This window comes from Protomyctophum bolini, assembly GCF_963924005.1.
Source record: "Protomyctophum bolini genome assembly, chromosome: 18".
Taxonomy (NCBI): Eukaryota; Metazoa; Chordata; class Actinopteri; order Myctophiformes; family Myctophidae; genus Protomyctophum; species Protomyctophum bolini.
The window spans coordinates 1,745,289-1,771,937 of NC_137879.1; the positions used below are offsets into that span (position 1 = coordinate 1,745,289).

At 43.3% G+C, this 26,649-nt stretch overlaps 1 protein-coding gene and 1 long non-coding RNA gene across 2 annotated transcripts in view; one reads left to right on the forward strand and one right to left on the reverse strand.

Moving 5' to 3' along the window:
- LOC308332990 (uncharacterized protein) overlaps window positions 1-26,649 on the reverse strand; it is a 205,463-nt gene that overhangs the window by 100,553 nt on the left and 78,261 nt on the right. The window contains exons 24-27 of the mRNA XM_080789144.1: window positions 25,635-25,748; window positions 24,276-24,389; window positions 22,878-22,991; window positions 18,791-18,904 (exon numbers count right to left, since the gene is read on the reverse strand). Of these exons, the coding sequence (XP_080645270.1) occupies window positions 18,791-18,904; window positions 22,878-22,991; window positions 24,276-24,389; window positions 25,635-25,748 (456 nt within the window). The remainder of the gene's footprint in view (window positions 1-18,790; window positions 18,905-22,877; window positions 22,992-24,275; window positions 24,390-25,634; window positions 25,749-26,649) is intronic.
- LOC308332997 overlaps window positions 1-26,649 on the forward strand; it is a 178,711-nt gene that overhangs the window by 73,755 nt on the left and 78,307 nt on the right. The window lies entirely within an intron of this gene.

Here is a 26,649-nt window from a genome sequence, read left to right on the forward strand (position 1 = left end):
TCAGACTGAAGAAGCAGAAGCTAGCTTCTGCTTCTTGGTCCCATGTTATCTCTATGCTGAACAGCTTCTGCGTTTAAAAGCTGGAACAATAGCTTTTTTTTGTTTTTGCTTTTTTTTTTGCTCACCGGACCTTAACTTTAACGCAGCTTTTAAAAGCTGGAGCTTTAAAAATCTGCGTGTAGCCAATCAGAGCACAGCGTGGTTTGAGGAGGCGGAGTTGAGCTCATTTTACAAAACCGAAAACCCTCTGGAAAGCTGTCCGACCCAATTGTCCGCATTAAAAAATAAACCTTTTGAATATGGGCTGTATATGAAATATGAATGGATATTTGGCAAGACCATAGCATATTTTGTGATAGAAATTAAAGTTTATATGAGAAACAAGTTGTCGAAGCGGTGAAAACAGGTTGTGTTCCGTGTGCCGTCGCGAGTGTCACGTTTCTGGGGACAAGTCATCGTGCATTCACCCCCCCCTCCGGTTCTCATCGAAGCTATGGATGGACTACTGAACTGAACTCTCCGGAACGCTATCCGTCGCTGACGCTGATTGTGGACTAAACAGTGCACACACACACGGTTGATAAATTAGCAGATATAGATAGATAGACAAACAACTAAACAATAGTTGTGTCGGGAGTTTTCGCCAAAACCTTCCCCGAGAAGAGGGAAGTAGCAGCCCGCTCTCAGCGCGTTTCTGTGCCGATCCTCGTGTGTCTCTCGGTAGTATGTTGAAGCTTTTGCGCCGTCAATCAATACCTTTAAAATAAATAATTAATAGCCTTTATATCAGTTGTATGTACCCCCCCCCCCCCCCACACACACACACACACACACACACACACACACACACACACACACACAGTACACAGTACAGTAGTCCCCAGTACTGGAACGCCGAGGAGAGCTGTGCTCGGAGACGATTTGCGGGACGTTTCCTCGCACTAAAATTAATTGCCCTTGTCGCGGGACCTCGCCCTGAGCACAGGGCGTTGACCACTGGTGTACGCTCCTCGACACCCAGTCTCAACTTAGGGGGTCCTCCGCGGGCCGGGCCACAGGGTCCAGAAGTCGGTCCACTTTCGTGTGTGTGTGTGTGTGTCGCTGCATTGTATGTTGATTGTTGAAACGTGGGCACCGTGAATCATACCTTTAAAAAATAATGAATAGCCTTTATATCAGTTGTATGTACCCCCTCTATTTATGCAATATGTTGCCCATGTTTTGTGATTGGTTTGCTGCGTTCTGAATCGATAAACCAATCGCATATATTTATTTGAGGGAATCATTTCAGACAGCGCCGAGATAGGAGCTCCCTTCCACGGGAGACTTGGGACTGAATGTCCGGAAATCGCACGTAAACATAAGCTGTTTTAATTGCTTTTACGACGTGCTGGATACATACAATTGTATTTCTACGGTATGCTCTTTCTAAATCAACATTAACATTACATACAGAGCCGCCATTTAAAACAATGCCCGGAGTGTTTCGCTCGTGGCCTAGGGGGGAGAGGAGAGCGGAGTGTGGGGGGGAGACATGAACACTGAAGACGGGGAGGATTGAGATCCGGTCCGTTCGGTTATTTACAAACAAGTTTACCAAGATTATATTATTTATTCATCCATACATAGGTTATGATGTAACTAAATATATCATTATTTCTCCTCTACAGTCGCTATTTTACATTTTAGACTTTCAAATGCGCATCTGCTCAAACTGCCCGTCTCTCGTCTCAAAGCCAGACAGCCAGTCCAGGCAGCTTGAGTGACAGGTACCTTGTACACGCCCACTTTCTCAAAAAAAAGCTGCGTCTTTCTGAGTTCTGCTTCTGCTTTTTAAAGCAGCTTCTTCAATGTGAACGGAGCTTAACACTGCATCATGGATCTGCTACAGTGATGATTAGTGAAAACATGAACAGGTAGTCTCAAGATGAGAGGACAGCACAGTTTTAAACTAGAGCTGGGACTCGATTAAAAAAAAAATCTAATTAATCAGAGGCTTTGTAGTTAATTAATCTAGATTAATCGCATTTTAATCGCATATCAATATTCAACCCGAGAACAGCGAGAAACCTTTTTTTATTTTTATGTTTTTTGGTATCCCAGTGAATCAATGAATAGTGACTACAGGATACCACTCATTTTCAACATTTTACTGTCATTAATACCTTATATATATGTAGAATATATTATACCTGTTGTGGAAATAATAATAAAATGTCACCCCATTCTGTGTTGCCTAGAACTGGAGGTCTGAAAAGTACATCTCAGTGACATCACAAAGCTGTACTTACTTCATATTGTTACTGTTTTTTGTCAGAACTCCAGTTCTAGGCAACACAAAATGGGGTGACTTTTTATTATTTCCAGTTTTCAGTACTATAGAAAAGCGCCCAGTGAGAAACGTTCCGCGGTGGAAAAAAAGGTGCGATTAATTTATCTGTAGTTAATTAATCTAAATGAATCGCAATTAGTCCCGGCCCTATTTTAAACAAATGAAAATATGTTATTGAACGAATATGGACAGGTAGATAGATTGTGTTCCAGTCACAAGGAGCTTTGAACATAAATGTTTTTTTTGCCAACTGATGATGTGGGTATATTAAGTAAACCTGTGAGCAGTGTCTAAGTTGATGTGTAGAAGTGTATGGTGTCATAAGCTGTTTCAAATACTGTGGATAATTTAAATGAATACATTTAAAGATGAAATGCAGCCAGTCAGTGCTGCTGTCTTCTTGAGGCAATGTAGAACATATTTATCAAGCCAATAAAGCCTTTTGAAATTGAAATTGAGAGAGAGAGGGAGGGAGAGAGAGGGAGGGAGGGAGAGGGATGGGGGAGAGAGAGAGGGGGAGGAGGGAGGGAGAGAGAGAGGGGGAGGGAGGGTAGGGAGAGTGGGGAGAGAGAGAGAGAGAGAGAGAGAGAGAGAGGAGTGGAGTTGGACATCAATGCTTTGATTGTTCTTAATATTTCTCAAACGAGCCTTCACTTTCCTGCAGGTAATTCTCTGGGGGGGGGAGGGGGGGGGGGGGTTTGGAACCAAACACATACATAATATTCAACGTTTCTTTACCTATATATAACTGGCAGGTTAAGAAGTGCTCTGGAAATATCCTCTTTAATGAAACTGCGGGTGCAGCTCAGCTATACCCCATCTAATAAACACCTGGCTACTTGGCTTTGTGTTGGTGCATCTATCCAAATGGTAGCTGTCTGCAGTAATACTGTACTATTGTCAGAGTTGCTTGCTACAGTACAGTACTAAGTGCATCTGCAACACTGTGGTTGTTTTAGAAATCACACCCGTGTGAAGTGAGAGGCGCTATAATAACTCATGTTGATTAGGTCACTGGTTCCCAAACCTTTTCATGCCAAGAACCCCCAAATAGACACTAATTATCCCACGGACCCCCATTTGGAAAAAGATATGCCAGGGACCCCCATTTGAAAAAGATATGCCAGGGACCCCCATTTGAAAAATATATGCCAGGGACCCCCATTTGAAAAATATATGCCAGGGACCCCCAAGAGAAGATTTTGATGTATCTAGCAGTGATTCTCAATCCGTTTAATTTCAAGGACCCCCAGTTTCACATGCGTTTAGGCTACGGACCCCCCATTTAATGGCATTTCTATCTCTGGGACCCCCAATTTATATTGTAAAATCAATGTTAATCTAACTCTGATAGTGTACAAATAGAACCAGTCCATTTGGTTCCATTTGTACACTCTCAGAGTTACAGACCCATAAGGGTCCATTTGGTTCCAAACTATCATTTAGCTGGGGACCCCCTGGAACTCCCTCAAGGACCCCTGGGGGTCCCCGGACCGCACTTACACAACCACCTTTAAAAAAACCCAATATATACGTTACACTGCTTTAAAATACATGTCGATTTGTATTTCCATATTATGTATCTTTTTTTTAAATGTAATGTGGTCATTGTCCCCCACCTAGTGGTCTCATTGTAAAACTACAGTTTAAACTACAGCGTTAATCTTCCTCATCAGAACTGGCCTGTCCTCTCTCTCTCTCTCTCTCTCTCTCTTTAATGTCAACGAAGTCCACACCCACAACACCAGAGGGAGTTCAACAAACCATCCAGATTAGGCACAAACAAGGGACTAAATTATTTTCGCTCCTATGCCACCAAAATGTGGAACGCCCTACCAACAGTCATTAAGACTCAAAGGGCACCTGGACGGCTGCAATTCAAAACTGGCCTCTGTAAAATCTGAATCCCCCCCCACCGCCCCCCCCCCCCCCCCCCATTTCCCCTCACTGTATATGTATCTTTTCCCTTTTTGCTTCCTTTATGATGAATTCCTGTTCTGTTCTTTAACTACATAGAAGTGTCTATTTGTATGTCTCTAAATGTTTTGATGAATTGAACAATGTGGACCCTGTTGTAAACAAGTGTAATGCTTAATTGGGTCGTCCTCTCACAGTTTGTATTGAGTTTGTGCTTGAAATGTACTGTAATTCTGCAAACTGTTAATACATATTTCAATCAATCAAACCATGTGCAACCCAGATTCGGCACAAACAAGGGACTAATTCTGCTCCTATATGCCACCAAAATGTGGAACGCTCTAAAGACATGCAAATCCCTTGACTGACTCCTTCCTCCTACTGCTCTCAAAGGGCACTTACGGACGGCTGCAATTCGAAACTGGCCCCCGTAAAATATGAATCCCCCCCTCCACCCCTCATGTGTTTCAGAACAGATATAGTATAACCACATGCTCCTGACAACATCCCCTCATGTGTTTCAGAACAGATATAGTATAACCACATGCTCCTGACAACATCCCCTCATGTGTTTCAGAACAGATATAGTATAACCACATGCTCCTGACAACATCCCCTCATGTGTTTCAGAACAGATATAGTATAACCACATGCTCCTGACAACATCCCCTCATGTGTTTCCAGCGTCTAAATGTGTTTTTAAATAAACATTATGCATCATGACTAAGCTGTGCTCAATTAACTCAAACGCGTCAATGCAAATTATTACAAAATGTTCAATTACATTTATTGGCATGAGAAAACATTTACATTTACATTTGGATATCCAATGAATCCGTTTCTATGACACTCCATTCCACTCTTTAGGGTGGTTGTGTTCCCTATCACAGCAGATCACAAATCATGCTGCTGTGTTTGCACATTGATAACCCATTAAAGCGGGGATGACACGCCCCTCGGGAAGCTATTAAGGCTATTAACGCTAGCATCTAGATTGTGACGTAAAGTCGGGCCAGCTCAATTTGACCAATGAAATTGATCTTGTATCTGGTCTAAATGTCAGAGCGGCTCTGGGCTCTGCGAGTTAGCGTTCCTGGTGGCTATCAACTCATGCTAGTGGTTTTGAGGTCACTTTTAGCTTCATAGCTGGGTAAAAGTTTGGTGGAAAAATTATTTTTTTTGCTCGAAAATCTCGTTAGAATGATATTGAGTTGACGTGTAAGTTTTAGGGTGAACTGTTGCATAATCGCAATTTCGCGTGACGGGTTCCATCGTACCTATCTTGTCTTATCTGTCTCCCCCCCGCTGACACGCCCTCAGCCGGCTAAGTGCTGAACAGGGCTCACGGAGCCCTGGAGCTTCACGTAACGTTATCACTGCCTGTGACTACTCTAGCGGCCGGCCTAACCTGTGTCCGCCCCTCTCTCTCTCTCTCTCTCTCTCTCTGTCTCTCTCTCACACACACACACACACACACACTCTCTCTCTCTCTCTCTCTCACACACACACCGATATGGGGGGGCGGTCTCTCTCTCTCTCCGTGCACAACTTGGAGCTCTCCAAATAGCCACCAGAAGTATGATGAAACTTGACATAGCGTTATTTAGGCTATAATGATCAACTTGTATGGGTGATCATTTTATGTATATCAAATATTATACCCCTCCATACACACACACACACACACACACACACCGACAGTCAGAGAACTGACTCACTAAACAACACTAAACAACGTTGGATTCGTACAGTGCAGAATGCAGATAAGTGTAGGCCTATGTTCTTATTATAATTGTGAGTTTGTTTTTTAACATGCACCGCGAGTCCACGGGAGCCGATCTACAAGCTCACAACGCGTTGCACTGCGAGTAGCCTAGAGAAGGCTGTCAAGTGAGCAGCGCAATCGCGCATGCTATAGAAATATCCTAATAAATAAATAAAAAGGTGTCGCTTGCAGGGGCAGTTTCCTTATGGGACTTGCCTCTAGAATGCATGCATAGGCATGCAAGTGCACTCGGCATTTATATATCATATATATAGACTAGTACGAAGTATAATTAAATGATCACAGGCATTCTAGGTCGGGACACATGAAATCCACGTAAATGCCTTTCCGCTAGCTTCACGTCATTATATCAGCGTAAACGCGAGAAAACATCAACTTCTTTTTTTTCACCGCTGGGGGGGGGGGAGGCGGGGCTGCGGATAGCCCCCATGAGGATCATCAGAACTATTCGGGTCTGCAGTTACAGCACACATTTTCTTATATTATGGCGACGAGTATAGTCACTCATGACGGACAATCGGACATATAGGCAATGAAACGGTCAGTAAAGTGGAATGAATCACAGCATTATATCGCCCCTTGCTGCAGAATGGGAAAGAATGCAGAATATTTTCATGGCTTATAATCTAGGACAGGTCAGACGATCAGTTGAGGCAATTTATTATTTGGTACAGAGTCACACTCAATTCAATTCAATTCAATGGGCTTTATTGGCATGAGAAAACATACGTTTACACACACTCAAAGAGTACGGCAATTTCCCCGTTTTGATGTGCCTTCTCATCAATTCATTATGCATAAACAAACATTTCACATGAACAAACAATATTGGTAAAACTAACACATTTGAGTACGTTATATACATTTTATTTTCACACATTTAGAGTCCGACCGGCTGAGAGCAGCCTGCATGACTACCAGAGGCTATACCGTGTGCGCACTAGGCTGTGCCCCGGCGGTGAGAGGGGACAAACGGACGTGAGCAGGGCTGCATCCCAGCTCTCTGCCGCAGCATGGAACTCCGAGTGCGAAATAGCGATTATGCAACAGCTTACCCTAAGACCTACACGTCAACTCAATGTCATTGTAAGGAAGCTTTTCGAGCAATAAAATAATTTTTTTTATTACACTTTCACTTTGTATGACGCAAAAGGCCACCTCAAAACCACTAGCCTTTACTGCGCTAGCCACTCAGCTCGGCTAGATGCTAGGTCACGTCAGAGCCTGAGATATAGTCACGTGTCGTTTGAAACTGTTTTCATTCAGACCACGTGATGTACCTTATCAGCAATGTTAATCTCGGGCTTTGACACTCCCCCTTTAAGGATCAATTTGATCATCAGATCAAAGGCATAAAGAGTGAGGCTAATATACACAATATCAGGATTATAAATAATAAAAGATAAAGAAAGCAAAAAGTCAGTTAAATAAATGGTTTGACATCAAATGAGGAGACAGAATTGTCCTTGTGAGGTCACGAGGAGTGATGCGTCATTCTGTGAGAGGGTTATCTAATAGTCCAATAAACAGGCTGTACACTTAAAATCATGGATTCACAAGATCTGGCATTTATTGATTGCCCATATTTAATCCCAAATTGAATGGTCATGTGACAATATGCATATGAACAGCAAAGACACATAATTATGAAGGCAAATACGACCTGTTTACATCACCAATCAGATTCGATCATATCAGTCCGCTGATCGGGGCGCCCCTCGAAGCGCAGGCCAGAGGTTGGTCTGTCTGGAGAATTCTGACGTGTCTCTACTTTTTCCAGACACTAAATAGGAATCTTTTCCTGTCACTCAGTGACCTTGCTATGAGCACAGCTCGGGTGCACACTCTTAAAGTAACGGTAACTGCTTAAAGGGTCTACTTTCCCCCCATCAGGAGACACAGAATTGTCCTTGTGAGGTCATCAGGAGACACAGAATTGTCCTTGTGAGGTCATGAGGAGACATAGAATTGTCCTTGTGAGGTCATGAGACATAGTATTGTCCTTGTGAGGTCATCAGGAGACATAGAATTGTCCTTGTGAGGTCATGAGGAGACATAGAATTGTCCTTGTGATGTCATCAGGAGACATAGAATTGTCCTTGTGAGGTCATGAGGAGACATATAATTGTCCTTGTGAGGTCATGAGGAGACATATAATTGTCCTTGTGAGGACATGAGGAGACATAGAATCGTCCTTGTGAGGTCATCAGGAGACATAGAATTGTCCTTGTGAGGTCATGAGGAGACATAGAATTGTCCTTGTGAGGTCATGAGGAGACAGAGACATAGAATTGTCCTTGTGAGGTCATGAGGAGACATAGAATTGTCCTTGTGAGGTCATCAGGAGACATAGTATTGTCCTTGTGAGGTCATCAGTAGACATAGTATTGTCCTTGTGAGGTCATGAGGAGACATAGAATTGAGTGTGTAGATATAACAGGCTTCTCATTGAAGTAACAGTCTATTGTGAAGGGGGGGCGGGACACAGCCTGTCTGTCTGTCCTCACAGCCTGTCTGCCTGTCTGTCCTCACAGCCTGTCTGTCCTCACACAGAGACACAGAGGAGTCAGGTTGAATCCTAAAGCCAGCGTAGAGAGGCTCAGGGAACGTGGTCTGGAAGGTGTACAGGTGAGTCAGAGTGTCCTCTAACACTCTGTAGAAGGACAGAGTCCCAGAGGGACGGTCCAGATACATGGCTACTCTGTTGGAGCCAGAGGGACGGATAGGAAGGACAGTGGACTTACTATTGTGTATGACATAGTAATAGTTACCCCAGTGACCACCCCAGTGACCATCTCCACACTGACCATCTCTACAGATCAGACTCCAGGAATGTTCATTCCATCCAAGCTCAGAGTCCTGACCCTCTCCTTTCCTACTGATGTCTCCGTCAGTCACTCCTATCCTAACCCCTCCACTGAACTGTACCTCACTGTAGCAGCGTTCATCTAGACTCTCTGAACTCAGAATCTGAGGCACTCTATCAAACCTGTCAGGATGGTCAGGATATGAATGACGCTGACCATCCTGACGGGTCACCTTCCTGTTGTTCTCAGACAGAGAGAGGTCACAGTGTGCTGTGTTTGTGTCCAGAGTGAGACGCTGGAAATCTGATGAGAAAACAACACAGTACACATTAAATACATCCTTCACTGAATGATACGTGCACGGAGCACGACCACACACACACACGCACGCACGCACGCACGCACGCACACACACACACACACGCACGCACGCACGCACACACGAACACACACACACACACACACTTAAATAGCCAACGTATAAAATATGGATGAAGTGTTTAACCCATTTTTGGGCGGGAACCCCTTTTGGTGTTAGCATCATGTTATGCTTTAGCCATTGAAAAATAGCAGATCTACAAGCTCATAGCGCGCCACCGAGTGGCGCGCTACGAGCTTGTAGGTCTGCTATTTTTGAAAAATCGAAGAACGACCCACGACCCACGGACCCCCTGGAACCCTCCACAGACCCCCTGGAACCCTCCACGGACCCCTGGAACCCCCCACAGACCCCCTGGAACCCCCCACAGACCCCCTGGAACCCCCCACGGACCCCCTGGAACCCCCCACAGACCCCCTGGAACCCCCCACAGACCCCCTGGAACCCTCCACAGACCCCCTGGAACCCCCCACGGACCCCCTGGAACCCCCCACAGACCCCCTGGAACCCCCCACGGACCCCTGGAACCCCCCACAGACCCCCTGGAACCGTCCACAGACCCCCTGGAACCCCCCACGGACCCCCTGGAACCCCCCACGGACCCCCTGGAACCGTCCACGGACCCCCTGGAACCGTCCACGGACCCCCTGGAACCGTCCACAGACCCCCTGGAACCGTCCACGGACCCCCTGGAACCCTCCACAGACCCCCTGGAACCGTCCACGGACCCCCTGGAACCCTCCACAGACCCCCTGGAACCGTCCACAGAGCCCCTGGACAGACAGACAGACAGACAGACAGACAGACAGACAGACAGACAGACTCACGTGTTGTAAGGAGTTGAGGTTTAGTCCAGTGTTCTCCTCCATGATTCACACTGTAGGAAGTAGAACAACAATGAATCAAGTCAAAACCTGCTGCTTAATGTCTCACATCGGCCTGTTTTAGTCCCACCAAATATTTACTAAACACATTTTGTCATCATTCTCCCACAGACTGTCCAAACATCACACACATTGGTACCATATCTCTGTGGTCATGTGATTAAGACTCTGTCCAAACATCACACACATTGGTACCATATCTCTGTGGTCATGTGATTAAGACTCTGTCCAAACATCACACACATTGGTACCATATCTCTGTGGTCATGTGATTAAGACTCTGTCCAAACATCACACACATTGGTACCATATCTCTGTGGTCATGTGATTAACACCTATCTCTCAGATTTGGATTAGATTGAGGAACAAAATGCTCTCTCTCTAGAACCATGGAACATAGACACTATCTACTGTATATTAATCTATGTTATAGAACCATGGAACATAGACACTATCTACTGTATATTAATCTATGTTATAGAACCATGGAACATAGACACTATCTACTGTATATTAATCTATGTTATAGAACCATGGAACATAGACACTATCTACTGTATATTAATCTATGTTATAGAACCATGGAACATAGACACTATCTACTGTATATTCATCTATGTTATAGAACCATGGAACATAGACACTATCTACTGTACATTAATCTATGTTATAGAACCATGGAACATAGACACTATCTACTGTATATTAATCTATGTTATAGAACCATGGAACATAGACACTATCTACTGTATATTAATCTATGTTATAGAACCATGGAACATAGACACTATCTACTGTATATTAATCTATGTTATAGAACCATGGAACATAGACACTATCTACTGTATATTAATATATGTTATAGAACCATGGAACATAGACACTATCTACTGTATATTAATCTATGTTATAGAACCATGGAACATAGACACTATCTACTGTACATTAATCTATGTTATAGAACCATGGAACATAGACACTATCTACTGTATATTAATCTATGTTATAGAACCATGGAACATAGACACTATCTACTGTATATTAAATCTCTGCTAGAATGAACCATGGAACATATGGTAATATGATATGATAATATGGGAAACTGCATTTATAAAGCGCTTTACATTACAATGTAGTTCACATTCACCCACCGATGGCAGAGGAAAACATGCATGCTCATCGGGAGCTGTTAGGGGTTCAGAGAGTCTTGCTCAAGGACACTTCGACATGTAGCAGCCAGGAGGAGCCGGGAATTTAACCTGGAACCTTTGACGGCCGCTCTACACAAGTCTACTCACTTGACAGTCTCCAGGGCAGCAGACAGCTTCTTCAGAGCAGAGTCTCCTAAGTGGCTGAAGTTCAAGTCCAGCTGTTTCAGCTGGGAGGAGGGGTTGGAGGTCACAGCTGAAGCCAGAGAAGAACAGCCTTCCTCTGTGACTCCACAGCCTGACAACCTGCAGAGAAATACACATTTAACAAAGTGCTGTGTTGATGTTCAAGTGGAGATCCACACAGAGAGAACACACATTCTTTACCCCAGGATCTGCAGTCCACACTGTGGACTCTTCAGTAACGCAGAGAGCAGGAGCAGTTGTGATTCCTGCAGGGAGATGAAACTGAGGTCCAATTCTTTCAGATGGAGAAGATTAGAGCTGAGAGCTGAGAGCAGAACTTCAAATCCTGTCTGTGTGAAGATACAGCCAGCAAGTCTGTAATTACACATGAAATATCTGGAGTGAATATCACAGTTTTGGAGTAAAGACCCCAAGAGATGGAAAGAGAAGGCAGGGATAATGTGAAGTAAATCATCATAATCTTAATCTTCCAACATAGGAATTGTGTGTGTGTGTGTGTGTGTGTCAACATGACTACTGTACATACTGTAATCACTGTACCCCATTAGTTCACATAATGATAATCCCCTAGCAGCCATGATGGATCACATATTATAGTTACTGTACCGTAGCATTGATAATGATAATCCCCTAGCAGCCATGATGGATCACATATTGTAGTTACTGTACCATAGCATTGATAATGATAATCCCCTAGCAGCCATGATGGATCACATATTGTAGTTACTGTACCATAGCATTGATAATGATAATCCCCTAGCAGCCATGATGGATCACATATTGTAGTTACTGTACCGTAGCATTGATAATGATAATCCCCTAGCAGCCATGATGGATCACATATTGTAGTTACTGTACTGTAGCATTGTGATGTGAGAGTGTGAACTAGACAACACAAACTCTGACCATATTATTATTCTAATCAGTGGGATACCATGATGTCAACTTTATTAACACTCTTATTATTAAGAATCAAACTATAAATAATAAAACAGAACTATTAATAATAATGTGACCTCAGTATCTCCAGATGACAGTTTGGACTCTTCAATGCAGCAGAGAGCAGGTCCATGGATGGATCCGTTATGTCATTATAACTGATGTCCAATTCTCTCAGATGTGAAGGATTAGAGCTGAGAGCTGAAGCCACAATCTCATATTGTGCCTTTTGGAGTGCACAGCCAACAAGTCTGTAAATGTAGATGATGTAAAATCAGTGATCATCAACATGGATTAGATCAAATTCATGTTCAATGAAATAAAGTGTAATGTAAATGTACCAATGTCTAGTTGGTCAGATATTGACAGGTCATATAAGAACAGTCTAGTTGGTCAGATATTGACAGGTCATATAAGAACAGTCTAGTTGGTCAGATATTGACAGGTCATATAAGAACAGGTCATATAAGAACAGGGAACCAGAAAACATCAAAGTGAAAGACAGATAATCTGTATTAACCCATTCTGACCCGAGATCAGATTCTAAAAATGTCTTGTACATCCTGACAGTTTTCTGAAAAAGCTGTTTCTATGTCAGTCGTTCTTCGATTAAAATAGCAGACCTACAAGCTCATAGCGCGCCACCGAGTGGCGCGCTATGAGCTTGTAGATCTGCTATTTTTCAATAGCTAAAGCATAACATAATGCTACACCAAAAGGGGTTTCCCGCCCAAAATGGTTTAATACTACAGTGTGTAACTTGCATTGATTGATCTATGAATGTTCTCTTATTTATTCTTTTGACTTTGTTCTCTGTGCATGTCAGACAGTTCCATTTAGGCAACACACACACACACACACACACACACACACACACACACACACACACACACACACACACACACACACTTTGAGACCCGATTATTATTATAGTAATTAGGTGTGATGGTAGATTGATTCTAACAGGTTTTCTATCCACATGACTACTAACCGAGCCTTTCTGCTGTTCCTCACAGCTGGGAGTAGTCTGTATTTCGACTGCCATAGTGCTGCTGCTGGCATCTTGAATTGGTGATGGTCAAACTCCTCCAGAACCTCCTCTGACGTCAGCAGAATGAAGGCCAGAGCTGAAGCCTGGCTCTCAGACAGTTCTGTCTTTGATCTGTCCGCTGACTTCAGGTACTGTTGGATCTCCTGATGTACTGAGAGGTCGTTCATCTCCATCAGACAGTGGAAGATGTTGATGAATCTGTCAGGAGAGAGACTCCCATCTTCCATTTTCATCTCCTTCAGGTTGTTGATGACTCTCTGGATGCTCTCTGGACTGTTCTCTGTGTGACCCAGCAGGCCTCCTAACAGACTCTGGTTGGACTCCAGCGAGAGGCCATGAAGGAAGCGGACAAAGAGGTCCAGGTGGCCGTTCTTACTCTTCAGGGCTTTTTCGCTGGCTCTCTGCAGGAAGTCCTCCAAGGAACTGACATCATCTCCCAGGAATGTCTTCAGTACCTTCATGTTCTTCTGTGTGAAACAGTGCATCAGGTAGACTGCAGCCAGGAACTCCTGGATGCTCAGATGAACAAAGCTGTAGATCTTTCTCTGAGATTGAACGGTCTCTTCTTTGAAGATCTCTGTGCACACTCCCGAGTACAGCGCGGCGTGGTTCACATCGAGACCACACTCTTCCAGGTCTTCTTGGTAGAACATGAGGCTGCCTTTCTCCAGATGTACAAACGCCAGCAGGCACAGCTGCAGAAGAACATCCCTGTCAGTCTCGCCATACTTCGTCTTCATCTTTTTTATCATGAGCGATATGAAGAGGCTGAACATCCCGGTCAGGTTCTTGGGCATCTGTCCTCTCTTGCCTGTCTTCACCAGGTCCTCCACAACGGTAGCGGTCATCCAACAGAAGACTGGGATGTGACACATGATGTGGATGCTCTTTGATGTCTTCACGTGTGAGATGATGGTGCTGGCCAGCTCCTCATCATCACTGAACATCTTCCTGAAGAACTCCTCCTTCTGGGGGTCTGTGAACCCTCGTATTTCTGTCACCATGTCAACGCATTCAGGAGGGATCTGATTGGCTGCTGCAGGTCTGGTGGTTATCCAGAGGAGAGCCGAGGGGAGCAGATTCCTCTTGATGAGGTTCGTCAACAGCAGGCCCACCGATGATGTCACCGTGACATCAGAGACGACGTCATTGTTGTCGAAGGCGTCAGAATCGACGTCAATGTTCTGGAATTTCAGCGGAAACCTGCTTTCATCGAGACCATCGAAGATGAAGCCAACTTTCCAGGCAGCGAGCTCCTCTGCTGTGACCTTCTTTAACGTTGGATGGAAAATATGGATCAGTGAGAGAAGACTGTGCTGCTCATCTCGGACCAAGTTCAGCTCCCGGAATGCGAAGAGAACCAGGAGATCTATGTCTTGGTTCTCCAAACCTCTCGCCCAGTCCAGAGCGAACTTACGCACGGAGAATGTCTTCCCGATGCCAGCGATGCCATTGGTCAGAACTCTGCTGCTGGGTGTGTCTCTGCCAGGGAGGACGGTCTTAAAGATGGAACGGCACTTGATTAGGACGTCATAGAGGGTCTTCATGCTGGAGGCGGTCTCAAGCTGCCACACCTCATGTTGCTGATTAACCCCTTCACTCCCTCCCGCTGATAGGTGGAGGTCTGTGTAGATGTCGGAGAGGGAGGAGGGCTCTTCACTGACGTATGCCACATGTTCAAGACCGTCCAAAGTGACCCTATAGACCTTTAAATACTCCGGCAGACGGACATCTGATATGAGGAGACAATTAATACATGTTAATCAATACATCATCAGTTTATCATTAGTATTTGTATTTGGACAATGAGACAGGAATACAACGAGTATATTTAATCTGATGAGTCTGCTGCTATTTGAACATTTCATTCATTGAAATAAAATGTTGGTGTAAAATGTGTCCAGTCTTACTGTGTCCAGGTGTGGTTCGACTGAATGTCTTCTGTCCAGGTGTGTTTCTGAATGTCTTCTGTCCAGGTGTGTTTCTGAATGTCTCTCTGTGGAGATGAAGACAATATAATATATACATATAGATGAAGACAATAGAATATATACATATAGATGAAGACAATAGAATATATACATATAGATGAAGACAATAGAATATATACATATAGATGAAGACAATAGAATATATACATATAGATGAAGATGGTATCTTCACTGTATGATCCTATATCACACATTGAATACTGTTTCACAGACTGCTCTTGAACAGGTGTGACTATCCTCTCTAACCCAGAGGACAGTTCCACAAGAGTGTGCTCAAGGTGTTTGACAGGAAGCCCCGCTCATCATCATTGTAACATCCTCCAGAGGCTTATTTCTCTTTTAGCTTTGATAACTTTAACATTTTCAAACCGGTTGGGGTCATATACAAGACCCCCCCCCCCCCCCCCCCAATGCACCGCTCATGGCGTGTCGACAGTTTACATATCTGTTCTTTTGGATTTGGACACATGACGATGGGCTACAACAGAGCATGTGAGCGCGAGCGGAGCGGAGCGAGGAGCGGAGCGGGTGGATTTTGAAGTGAGCGCGGAGCGGGCGTAGAGCGGTGTGGGGGGAGATGAACGTGAGCGTGGAGCGAGCGTAGAGCGGCGTGGGGGAGATGAACGTGAGCGTGGAGCGGGCGTAGAGCGGTGTGGGGGGAGATGAACGTGAGCGCGGAGCGGGCGTAGAGCGGCGTGGGGGGAGGTGAACGTGAGCACGGAGCGAGCGTAACAAAAGCCGTCGAGAGCGAAGAGCGGAATTATCGGCCGCTCCGCTCCGCTCACATGCTCTGGAATAATAGATTATGTCCTTATACAAGGTCTCATTATACAAGTAGAAGAGACAATGTAGCCGTTTTATTTATTATTATTATTATTATTATTAGACCAAGGTTCATGTTTTAGGTTATTAGAGATTGTAAAAGTTGAGTGTTAAAACATTTTCATTTGCCGTTATATTTCATTTTAGCGTTTTTCATGATTTTGAGCTGAACCTCTCCCATCCAGGGAGTGTGTGTGTGTGTGTGTGTGTGTGTGTGTGTGTGTGAGTGTGTGTGTGCGTGTACAGTATGCCTGACTCACACCTTTACAACAGATTGTTGTATAGATGATGCATGAGACTTATTGACTGATGCAAAGCTCGCAATGCATTTCCAATGGAAGTCACATGGTTTGACACAACATTTGTGTTGTATGATAGAGCTGGGATACCCCGACCGAAACCCGACGGGTCGGGCTAGGGTCGGGCTCATTAGCATAATTGGTGGTTGGGCTTCGGTTCGGGCCGGCCATGCTGTTGATATACATAGAAGATAAAGTGTAAATATGAATAAAAACGATCCGACTAGTCTCTGTGTGTTTCCTGGTTAACCAGGACGCATGGTGCACTTTATATTATATATATATATAGCCTATATATTAAGGTGGTGCAGCGTGACAACGCTCTGTCTGCAAGCAGCAGCACCGCTTGTTGTTGCAAGCTTTCAACAGAGCTGCTCTGTGTTCCCCGGGTCTAACATGGACGTAAAATGAAGCCTGTAATTCCTTGCACTGTAAGTCGCCATATTTCTAGATCCGTTTGGGCCCAGCTGGCCATTGGCTGGCTCTGTTTGGGCCAAGCTGGCCATTGGCTGGCCCAGACAACGAGGCGGGACTTCCCCCCCTTACTCTTTGTTGGTTTTTATTTTGACTGAACGGGGGGTGGCTCCCGTTCATAGACTGTAACGGTAGCCACGCCCCTCAGAACATACGCAACTTTATGGTAATTATTTTAATAAATGGGACCATAATTTTCCAAAAAGAATATTATGACATGAGAAATGAGACTTTAAACTAGTGACTGGAAGCAGAAAGTATTCATGACCATGTTTATTAAGGTAAATACAGTCTAGGTGAAGTTGGGCCCAAATACATGTATTTATAGGAGGGTTGACATACTGTGAGTCAGGAGGTCCAGGTGCGTTACTGAAGTCAGGAGGATTTCCTCTAGACCTGTCACTCTTCACAGACAGAAGAATGGGAGTTGGAGACTCTGCTCTGTGGTGGACATTTCTGGAATCATAACAAAGATTATACAATTTGGTGTTAACAGAAACAGCAGTCCAATAAATGACTATCTATAGGCCTACATAATGAAGTTTTAATGTATTTATCGCAATTCAATGAAATAATGTTAGATAACATCTTTTTTTTCATGGCAGGAATTAATGAATATTAATAAAACATATGTTCGGACACAATTAATGTGTCTCACATGCATGTATTTAGCCTACGTTTGTGATAAAGAATCTGGCAAATATATTCTACAGCAAGCAACTGATTCCTCTCCTAACGTCATGCGCTGGGCCTGGGTGATACAATGAATCAGATTAGTAATACTATTGCATTCAATTGCAAATGAATTGTTTTATTATAAATAAGATAAAACAATTGCAAATTAATTGTTTTATTATAAATAAAATAAAACAATTGCAAATAAATGCACAGATCATTTGTCTGGAGATCTGTAGCTTCGAGATCCGCCAGGGAAGAAAAGAGAGGGAAAACAAACGTTTAAAAAGTACATTTTGGTTCATTTCTTTCGCTGGTTCAACTTCTGCCTCTTCTGAGTTGGAGTGCATGCATGCAGAAGCAGCGCACGTGCGCAAACGCGTGCATGTGCGCCCAAGAGCGAGCTTGCGCAATGCATTATGGGGCAGATTTGCTTCGCTGTGTTTTTGTAGTGACCATCGGATGGTCCCTACAATTCCCGGTGCATTGTGGGATACTTCAGTCCACTACGTTAGGGTGCTAAAATGCTCACTACATATTCGGACACTATAACAAAATGGCGGAAGCCCAAAGTAGTGCACTATATGGGGCATGGGGAATTAATTCGAACCATAAACTGTAAAGAATATGGACAAAGCGTTCCCCGGGTCTAACATGGACGTAAAATGAAGCCTGTAATTCCTTGCACTGTAAGTCGCCATATTTCTAGATCCGTTTGGGCCCAGCTGGCCATTGGCTGGCTCTGTTTGGGCCAAGCTGGCCATTGGCTGGCCCAGACAACGAGGCGGGACTTCCCCCCTTACTCTTTGTTGGTTTTTATTTTGACTGAACGGGGGGTGGCTCCCGTTCATAGACTGTAACGGTAGCCACGCCCCTCAGAACATACGCGACCTTATGGTATTTTTTTTAAATAAATGGGACCATAATTTTCCAAAAAGAATTATTATGACATGAGAAATTAGACTTTAAACTAGTGACTTACTGGAAGCAGAAAGTATTCATGACCATGTTTATTAAGGTAAATACAGTCTAGGTGAAGTTGGGCCCAAATACATGTATTTATAGGAGGGTTGACATACTTTGAGTCAGGAGGTCCAGGTTCGTTACTGAAGTCAGGAGGATTTCCTCTAGACCTGTCACTCTTCATAGACAGAAGGCTGGGAGTTGGAGACTCTGCTCTGTGGTACAGACGTCTGGAATCATAACAAAGATTATACAATTTGGTGTTAACAGAAACAGCAGTCCAATAAATGACTATCTATAGGCCTACATAATGAAGTTTTAATGTATTTATCGCAATTCAATGAAATAATGTTAGATAACATCTTTTTTTTCATGGCAGGAATTAATGAATATTAATAAAACATATGTTCGGACACAATTAATGTGTCTCACATGCATGTATTTAGCCTACGTTTGTGAAAAAGAATCGGGCAAATATATTCTACAGCAAGCAACTGATTCCTCTCCTAACGTCATGCGCTGGGCCTGGGTGATACAATGAATCAGATTAGTAATACTATTGCATTCAATTGCAATTGAATTGTTTTATTATAAATAAGATAAAACAATTGCAAATAAATGCACAGATCATTTGTCTGGAGATCTGTAGCTTCGAGATCCGCCAGGGAAGAAAAGAGAGGGGAAAACGAACGTATAAAAAGTACATTTGTGTTGATTTCTTTCGCTGGTTCAACTTCTGCCTCTTCTGAGTTGGAGTGCATGCATGCAGAAGCAGCGCACGTGCGCAAACGCGTGCATGTGCGCTCAAGAGCGAGCTTGCGCAATGCATTATGGGGCAGATTTGCGTCGCTGTGTTTTTGTAGTGACCATCGGATGGTCCCTACAATTCCCGGTGCATTGTGGGATACTTCAGTCCACTACATTAGGGTGCTAAAATGCTCACTACATATTCGGACACCATAACAAAATGGCGGAAGCCCAAAGTAGTGCACTATATGGGGCATGGGGAATGAATTCGAACCATAAACTGTAAAGAATATGGACAAAGCGTTCCCCGGGTCTAACATGGACGTAAAATGAAGCCTGTAATTCCTTGCACTGTAAGTCGCCATATTTCTAGATCCGTTTGGGCCCAGCTGGCCATTGGCTGGCTCCGTTTGGGCCAAGCTGGCCATTGGCTGGCCCAGACAACGAGGCGGGACTTCCCCCCCCCTTACTCTTTGTTGGTTTTTATTTTGACTGAACGGGGGGTGGCTCCCGTTCATAGACTGTAACGGTAGCCACGCCCCTCAGAACATACGCGACTTTATGGTAATTATTTTAATAAATGGGACCATCATTTTCCAAAAAGAATATTATGACATGAGAAATGAGACTTTAAACTAGTGACTTACTGGAAGCAGAAAGTATTCATGACCATGTTTATTAAGGTAAATACAGTCTAGGTGAAGTTGGGCCCAAATACATGTATTTATAGGAGGGTTGACATACTTTGAGTCAGGAGGTCCAGGTTCGTTACTGAAGTCAGGAGGATTTCCTCTAGACCTGTCACTCTTCATCGACAGAAGGCTGGGAGTTGGAGACTCTGCTCTGTGGTGGACACTTCTGGAATCATAACAAAGATTATACAATTTGGTGTTAACAGAAACAGCAGTCCAATAAATGACTATCTATAGGCCTACATAATGAAGTTTTAATGTATTTATCGCAATTCAATGAAATAATGTTAGATAACATATATTTTTTTCATGGCAGGAATTAATGAATATTAATAAAACATATGTTCGGACACAATTAATGTGTCTCACATGCATGTATTTAGCCTACGTTTGTGAAAAAGAATCTGGCAAATATATTCTACAGCAAGCAACTGATTCCTCTCCTAACGTCATGCGCTGGGCCTGGGTGATACAATGAATCAGATTAGTAATACTATTGCATTGAATTGTTTTATTATAAATAAGATAAAACAATTGCAAATAAATGCACAGATCATTTGTCTGGAGATCTGTAGCTTCGAGATCCGCCAGGGAAGAAAAGAGGGGAAAACGAACGTTTAAAAAGTACATTTGTGTTAATTTCTTTCGCTGGTTCAACTTCTGCCTCTTCTGAGTTGGAGCGCATGCATGCAGAAGCAGCGCACGTGCGCAAACGCGTGCGCTCAAGAGCGAGCTTGCGCAATGCATTATGGGGCAGATTTGCTTCGCTGTGTTTTTGTAGTGACCATCGGATGGTCCCTACAATTCCCGGTGCATTGTGGGATACTTCAGTCCACTACATTAGGGTGCTAAAATGCTCACTACATATTCGGACACTATAACAAAATGGCGGAAGCCCAAAGTAGTGCACTATATGGGGCATGGGAATGAATTCGAACCATAAACTGTAAAGAATATGGACAAAGCGTTCCCCGGGTCTAACATGGACGTAAAATGAAGCCTGTAATTCCTTGCACTGTAAGTCGCCATATTTCTAGATCCGTTTGGGCCCAGCTGGCCATTGGCTGGCTCCGTTTGGGCCAAGCTGGCCATTGGCTGGCCCAGACAACGAGGCGGGACTTCCCCCCTTACTATTTGTTGGTTTTTATTTTGACTGAACGGGGGGTGGCTCCCGTTCATAGACTGTAACGGTAGCCACGCCCCTCAGAACATACGCGACTTTATGGTAATTATTTTAATAAATGGGACCATCATTTTCCAAAAAGAATATTATGACATGAGAAATGAGACTTTAAACTAGTGACTTACTGGAAGCAGAAAGTATTCATGACCATGTTTATTAAGGTAAATACAGTCTAGGTGAAGTTGGGCCCAAATACATGTATTTATAGGAGGGTTGACATACTTTGAGTCAGGAGGTCCAGGTTCGTTACTGAAGTCAGGAGGATTTCCTCTAGACCTGTCACTCTTCATAGACAGAAGGCTGGGAGTTGGAGACTCTGCTCTGTGGTGGACACTTCTGGAATCATAACAAAGATTATACAATTTGGTGTTAACAGAAACAGCAGTCCAATAAATGACTATCTATAGGCCTACATAATGAAGTTTTAATGTATTTATCGCAATTCAATGAAATAATGTTAGATAACATCTTTTTTTTCATGGCAGGAATTAATGAATATTAATAAAACATATGTTCGGACACAATTAATGTGTCTCACATGCATGTATTTAGCCTACGTTTGTGATAAAGAATCTGGCAAATATATTCTACAGCAAGCAACTGATTCCTCTCCTAACGTCATGCGCTGGGCCTGGGTGATACAATGAATCAGATTAGTAATACTATTGCATTGAATTGTTTTATTATAAATAAGATAAAACAATTGCAAATAAATGCACAGATCATTTGTCTGGAGATCTGTAGCTTCGAGATCCGCCAGGGAAGAAAAGAGAGGGGAAAACGAACGTTTAAAAAGTACATTTGTGTTGATTTCTTTCGCTGGTTCAACTTCTGCCTCTTCTGAGTTGGAGCGCATGCATGCAGAAGCAGCGCACGTGCGCAAACGCGTGCATGTGCGCTCAAGAGCGAGCTTGCGCAATGCATTATGGGGCAGATTTGCTTCGCTGTGTTTTTGTAGTGACCATCGGATGGTCCCTACAATTCCCGGTGCATTGTGGGATACTTCAGTCCACTACGTTAGGGTGCTAAAATGCTCACTACATATTCGGACACTAACAAAATGGCGGAAGCCCAAAGTAGTGCACTATATGGGGCATGGGGAATTAATTCGAACCATAAACTGTAAAGAATATGGACAAAGCGTTCCCCGGGTCTAACATGGACGTAAAATGAAGCCTGTAATTCCTTGCACTGTAAGTTGCCATATTTCTAGATCCGTTTGGGCCCAGCTGGCCATTGGCTGGCTCCGTTTGGGCCAAGCTGGCCATTGGCTGGCCCAGACAACGAGGCGGGACTTCCCCCCTTACTCTTTGTTGGTTTTTATTTTGACTGAACGGGGGGTGGCTCCCGTTCATAGACTGTAACGGTAGCCACGCCCCTCAGAACATACGTGACTTTATGGTAATTATTTTAATAAATGGGACCATAATTTTCCAAAAAGAATATTATGACATGAGAAATGAGACTTTAAACTAGTGACTTACTGGAAGCAGAAAGTATTCATGACCATGTTTATTAAGGTAAATACAGTCTAGGTGAAGTTGGGCCCAAATACATGTATTTATAGGAGGGTTGACATACTGTGAGTCAGGAGGTCCAGGTTCGTTACTGAAGTCAGGAGGATTTCCTCTAGACCTGTCACTCTTCACAGACAGAAGGCTGGGAGTTGGAGACTCTGCTCTGTGGTACAGACGTCTGGAATCATAACAAAGATTATACAATTTGGTGTTAACAGAAACAGCAGTCCAATAAATGACTATCTATAGGCCTACATAATGAAGTTTTAATGTATTTATCGCAATTCAATGAAATAATGTTAGATAACATATTTTTTTTCATGGCAGGAATTAATGAATATTAATAAAACATATGTTCGGACACAATTAATGTGTCTCACATGCATGTATTTAGCCTACGTTTGTGAAAAAGAATCGGGCAAATATATTCTACAGCAAGCAACTGATTCCTCTCCTAACGTCATGCGCTGGGCCTGGGTGATACAATGAATCAGATTAGTAATACTATTGCATTGAATTGTTTTATTATAAATAAGATAAAACAATTGCAAATGAATTGTTTTATTATAAATAAAATAAAACAATTGCAAATAAATGCACAGATCATTTTGTCTGGAGATCTGTAGCTTCGAGATCCGCCAGGGAAGAAAAGAGGGGAAAACGAACGTTTAAAAAGTACATTTGTGTTGATTTATTTCGCTGGTTCAACTTCTGCCTCTTCTGAGTTGGAGTGCATGCATGCAGAAGCAGCGCACGTGCGCAAACGCGTGCATGTGCGCTCAAGAGCAAGCTTGCGCAATGCATTATGGGGCAGATTTGCTTCGCTGTGTTTTTGTAGTGACCATCGGATGCTCCCTACAATTCCCGGTGCATTGTGGGATACTTCAGTCCACTACGTTAGGGTGCTAAAATGCTCACTACATATTCGGACACTAACAAAATGGCGGAAGCCCAAAGTAGTGCACTATATGGGGCATTGGGAATTAATTCGAACCATAAACTGTAAAGAATATGGACAAAGCGTTCCCCGGGTCTAACATGGACGTAAAATGAAGCCTGTAATTCCTTGCACTGTAAGTCGCCATATTTCTAGATCCGTTTGGGCCCAGCTGGCCATTGGCTGGCTCCGTTTGGGCCAAGCTGGCCATTGGCTGGCCCAGACAACGAGGCGGGACTTCCCCCCCTTACTCATTGTTGGTTTTTATTTTGACTGAACGGGGGGTGGCTCCCGTTCATAGACTGTAACGGTAGCCACGCCCCTCAGAACATACGCGACTTTATGGTAATTATTTTAAAAAATGGGACCATCATTTTCCAAAAAGAATATTATGACATGAGAAATGAGACTTTAAACTAGTGACTTACTGGAAGCAGAAAGTATTCATGACCATGTTTATTAAGGTAAATACAGTCTAGGTGAAGTTGGGCCCAAATACATGTATTTATAGGAGGGTTGACATACTTTGAGTCAGGAGGTCCAGGTTCGTTACTGAAGTCAGGAGGATTTCCTCTAGACCTGTCACTCTTCATAGACAGAAGGCTGGGAGTTGGAGACTCTGCTCTGTGGTACAGACGTCTGGAATCATAACAAAGATTATACAATTTGGTGTTAACAGAAACAGCAGTCCAATAAATGACTATCTATAGGCCTACATAATGAAGTTTTAATGTATTTATCGCAATTCAATGAAATAATGTTAGATAACATCCTTTCTTTCATGGCAGGAATTAATGAATATTAATAAAACATATGTTCGGACACAATTAATGTGTCTCACATGCATGTATTTAGCCTACGTTTGTGAAAAAGAATCGGGCAAATATATTCTACAGCAAGCAACTGATTCCTCTCCTAACGTCATGCGCTGGGCCTGGGTGATACAATGAATCAGATTAGTAATACTATTGCATTGAATTGTTTTATTATAAATAAGATAAAACAATTGCAAATAAATGCACAGATCATTTGTCTGGAGATCTGTAGCTTCGAGATCCGCCAGGGAAGAAAAGAGAGGGGAAAACGAACGTTTAAAAAGTACATTTGTGTTGATTTCTTTCGCTGGTTCAACTTCTGCCTCTTCTGAGTTGGAGCGCATGCATGCAGAAGCAGCGCACGTGCGCAAACGCGTGCATGTGCGCTCAAGAGCGAGCTTGCGCAATGCATTATGGGGCAGATTTGCTTCGCTGTGTTTTTGTAGTGACCATCGGATGCTCCCTACAATTCCCGGTGCATTGTGGGATACTTCAGTCCACTACGTTAGGGTGCTAAAATGCTCACTACATATTCGGACACTAACAAAATGGCGGAAGCCCAAAGTAGTGCACTATATGGGGCATGGGGAATTAATTCGAACCATAAACTGTAAAGAATATGGACAAAGCGTTCCCCGGGTCTAACATGGACGTAAAATGAAGCCTGTAATTCCTTGCACTGTAAGTTGCCATATTTCTAGATCCGTTTGGGCCCAGCTGGCCATTGGCTGGCTCCGTTTGGGCCAAGCTGGCCATTGGCTGGCCCAGACAACGAGGCGGGACTTCCCCCCTTACTCTTTGTTGGTTTTTATTTTGACTGAACGGGGGGTGGCTCCCGTTCATAGACTGTAACGGTAGCCACGCCCCTCAGAACATACGTGACTTTATGGTAATTATTTTAATAAATGGGACCATAATTTTCCAAAAAGAATATTATGACATGAGAAATGAGACTTTAAACTAGTGACTTACTGGAAGCAGAAAGTATTCATGACCATGTTTATTAAGGTAAATACAGTCTAGGTGAAGTTGGGCCCAAATACATGTATTTATAGGAGGGTTGACATACTGTGAGTCAGGAGGTCCAGGTTCGTTACTGAAGTCAGGAGGATTTCCTCTAGACCTGTCACTCTTCATAGACAGAAGGCTGGGAGTTGGAGACTCTGCTCTGTGGTGGACACTTCTGGAATCATAACAAAGATTATACAATTTGGTGTTAACAGAAACAGCAGTCCAATAAATGACTATCTATAGGCCTACATAATGAAGTTTTAATGTATTTATCGCAATTCAATGAAATAATGTTAGATAACATATTTTTTTTCATGGCAGGAATTAATGAATATTAATAAAACATATGTTCGGACACAATTAATGTGTCTCACATGCATGTATTTAGCCTACGTTTGTGAAAAAGAATCTGGCAAATATATTCTACAGCAAGCAACTGATTCCTCTCCTAACGTCATACGCTGGGCCTGGGTGATACAATGAATCAGATTAGTAATACTATTGCATTCAATTGCAAATTAATTGTTTTATTATAAATAAGATAAAACAATTGCAAATGAATTGTTTTATTATAAATAAAATAAAACAATTGCAAATAAATGCACAGATCATTTTGTCTGGAGATCTGTAGCTTCGAGATCCGCCAGGGAAGAAAAGAGGGGAAAACGAACGTTTAAAAAGTACATTTGTGTTGATTTATTTCGCTGGTTCAACTTCTGCCTCTTCTGAGTTGGAGTGCATGCATGCAGAAGCAGCGCACGTGCGCAAACGCGTGCATGTGCGCTCAAGAGCAAGCTTGCGCAATGCATTATGGGGCAGATTTGCTTCGCTGTGTTTTTGTAGTGACCATCGGATGGTCCCTACAATTCCCGGTGCATTGTGGGATACTTCAGTCCACTACATTAGGGTGCTAAAATGCTCACTACACATTCGGACACTATAACAAAATGGCGGAAGCCCAAAGTAGTGCACTATATGGGGCATTGGGAATTAATTCGAACCATAAACTGTAAAGAATATGGACAAAGCGTTCCCCGGGTCTAACATGGACGTAAAATGAAGCCTGTAATTCC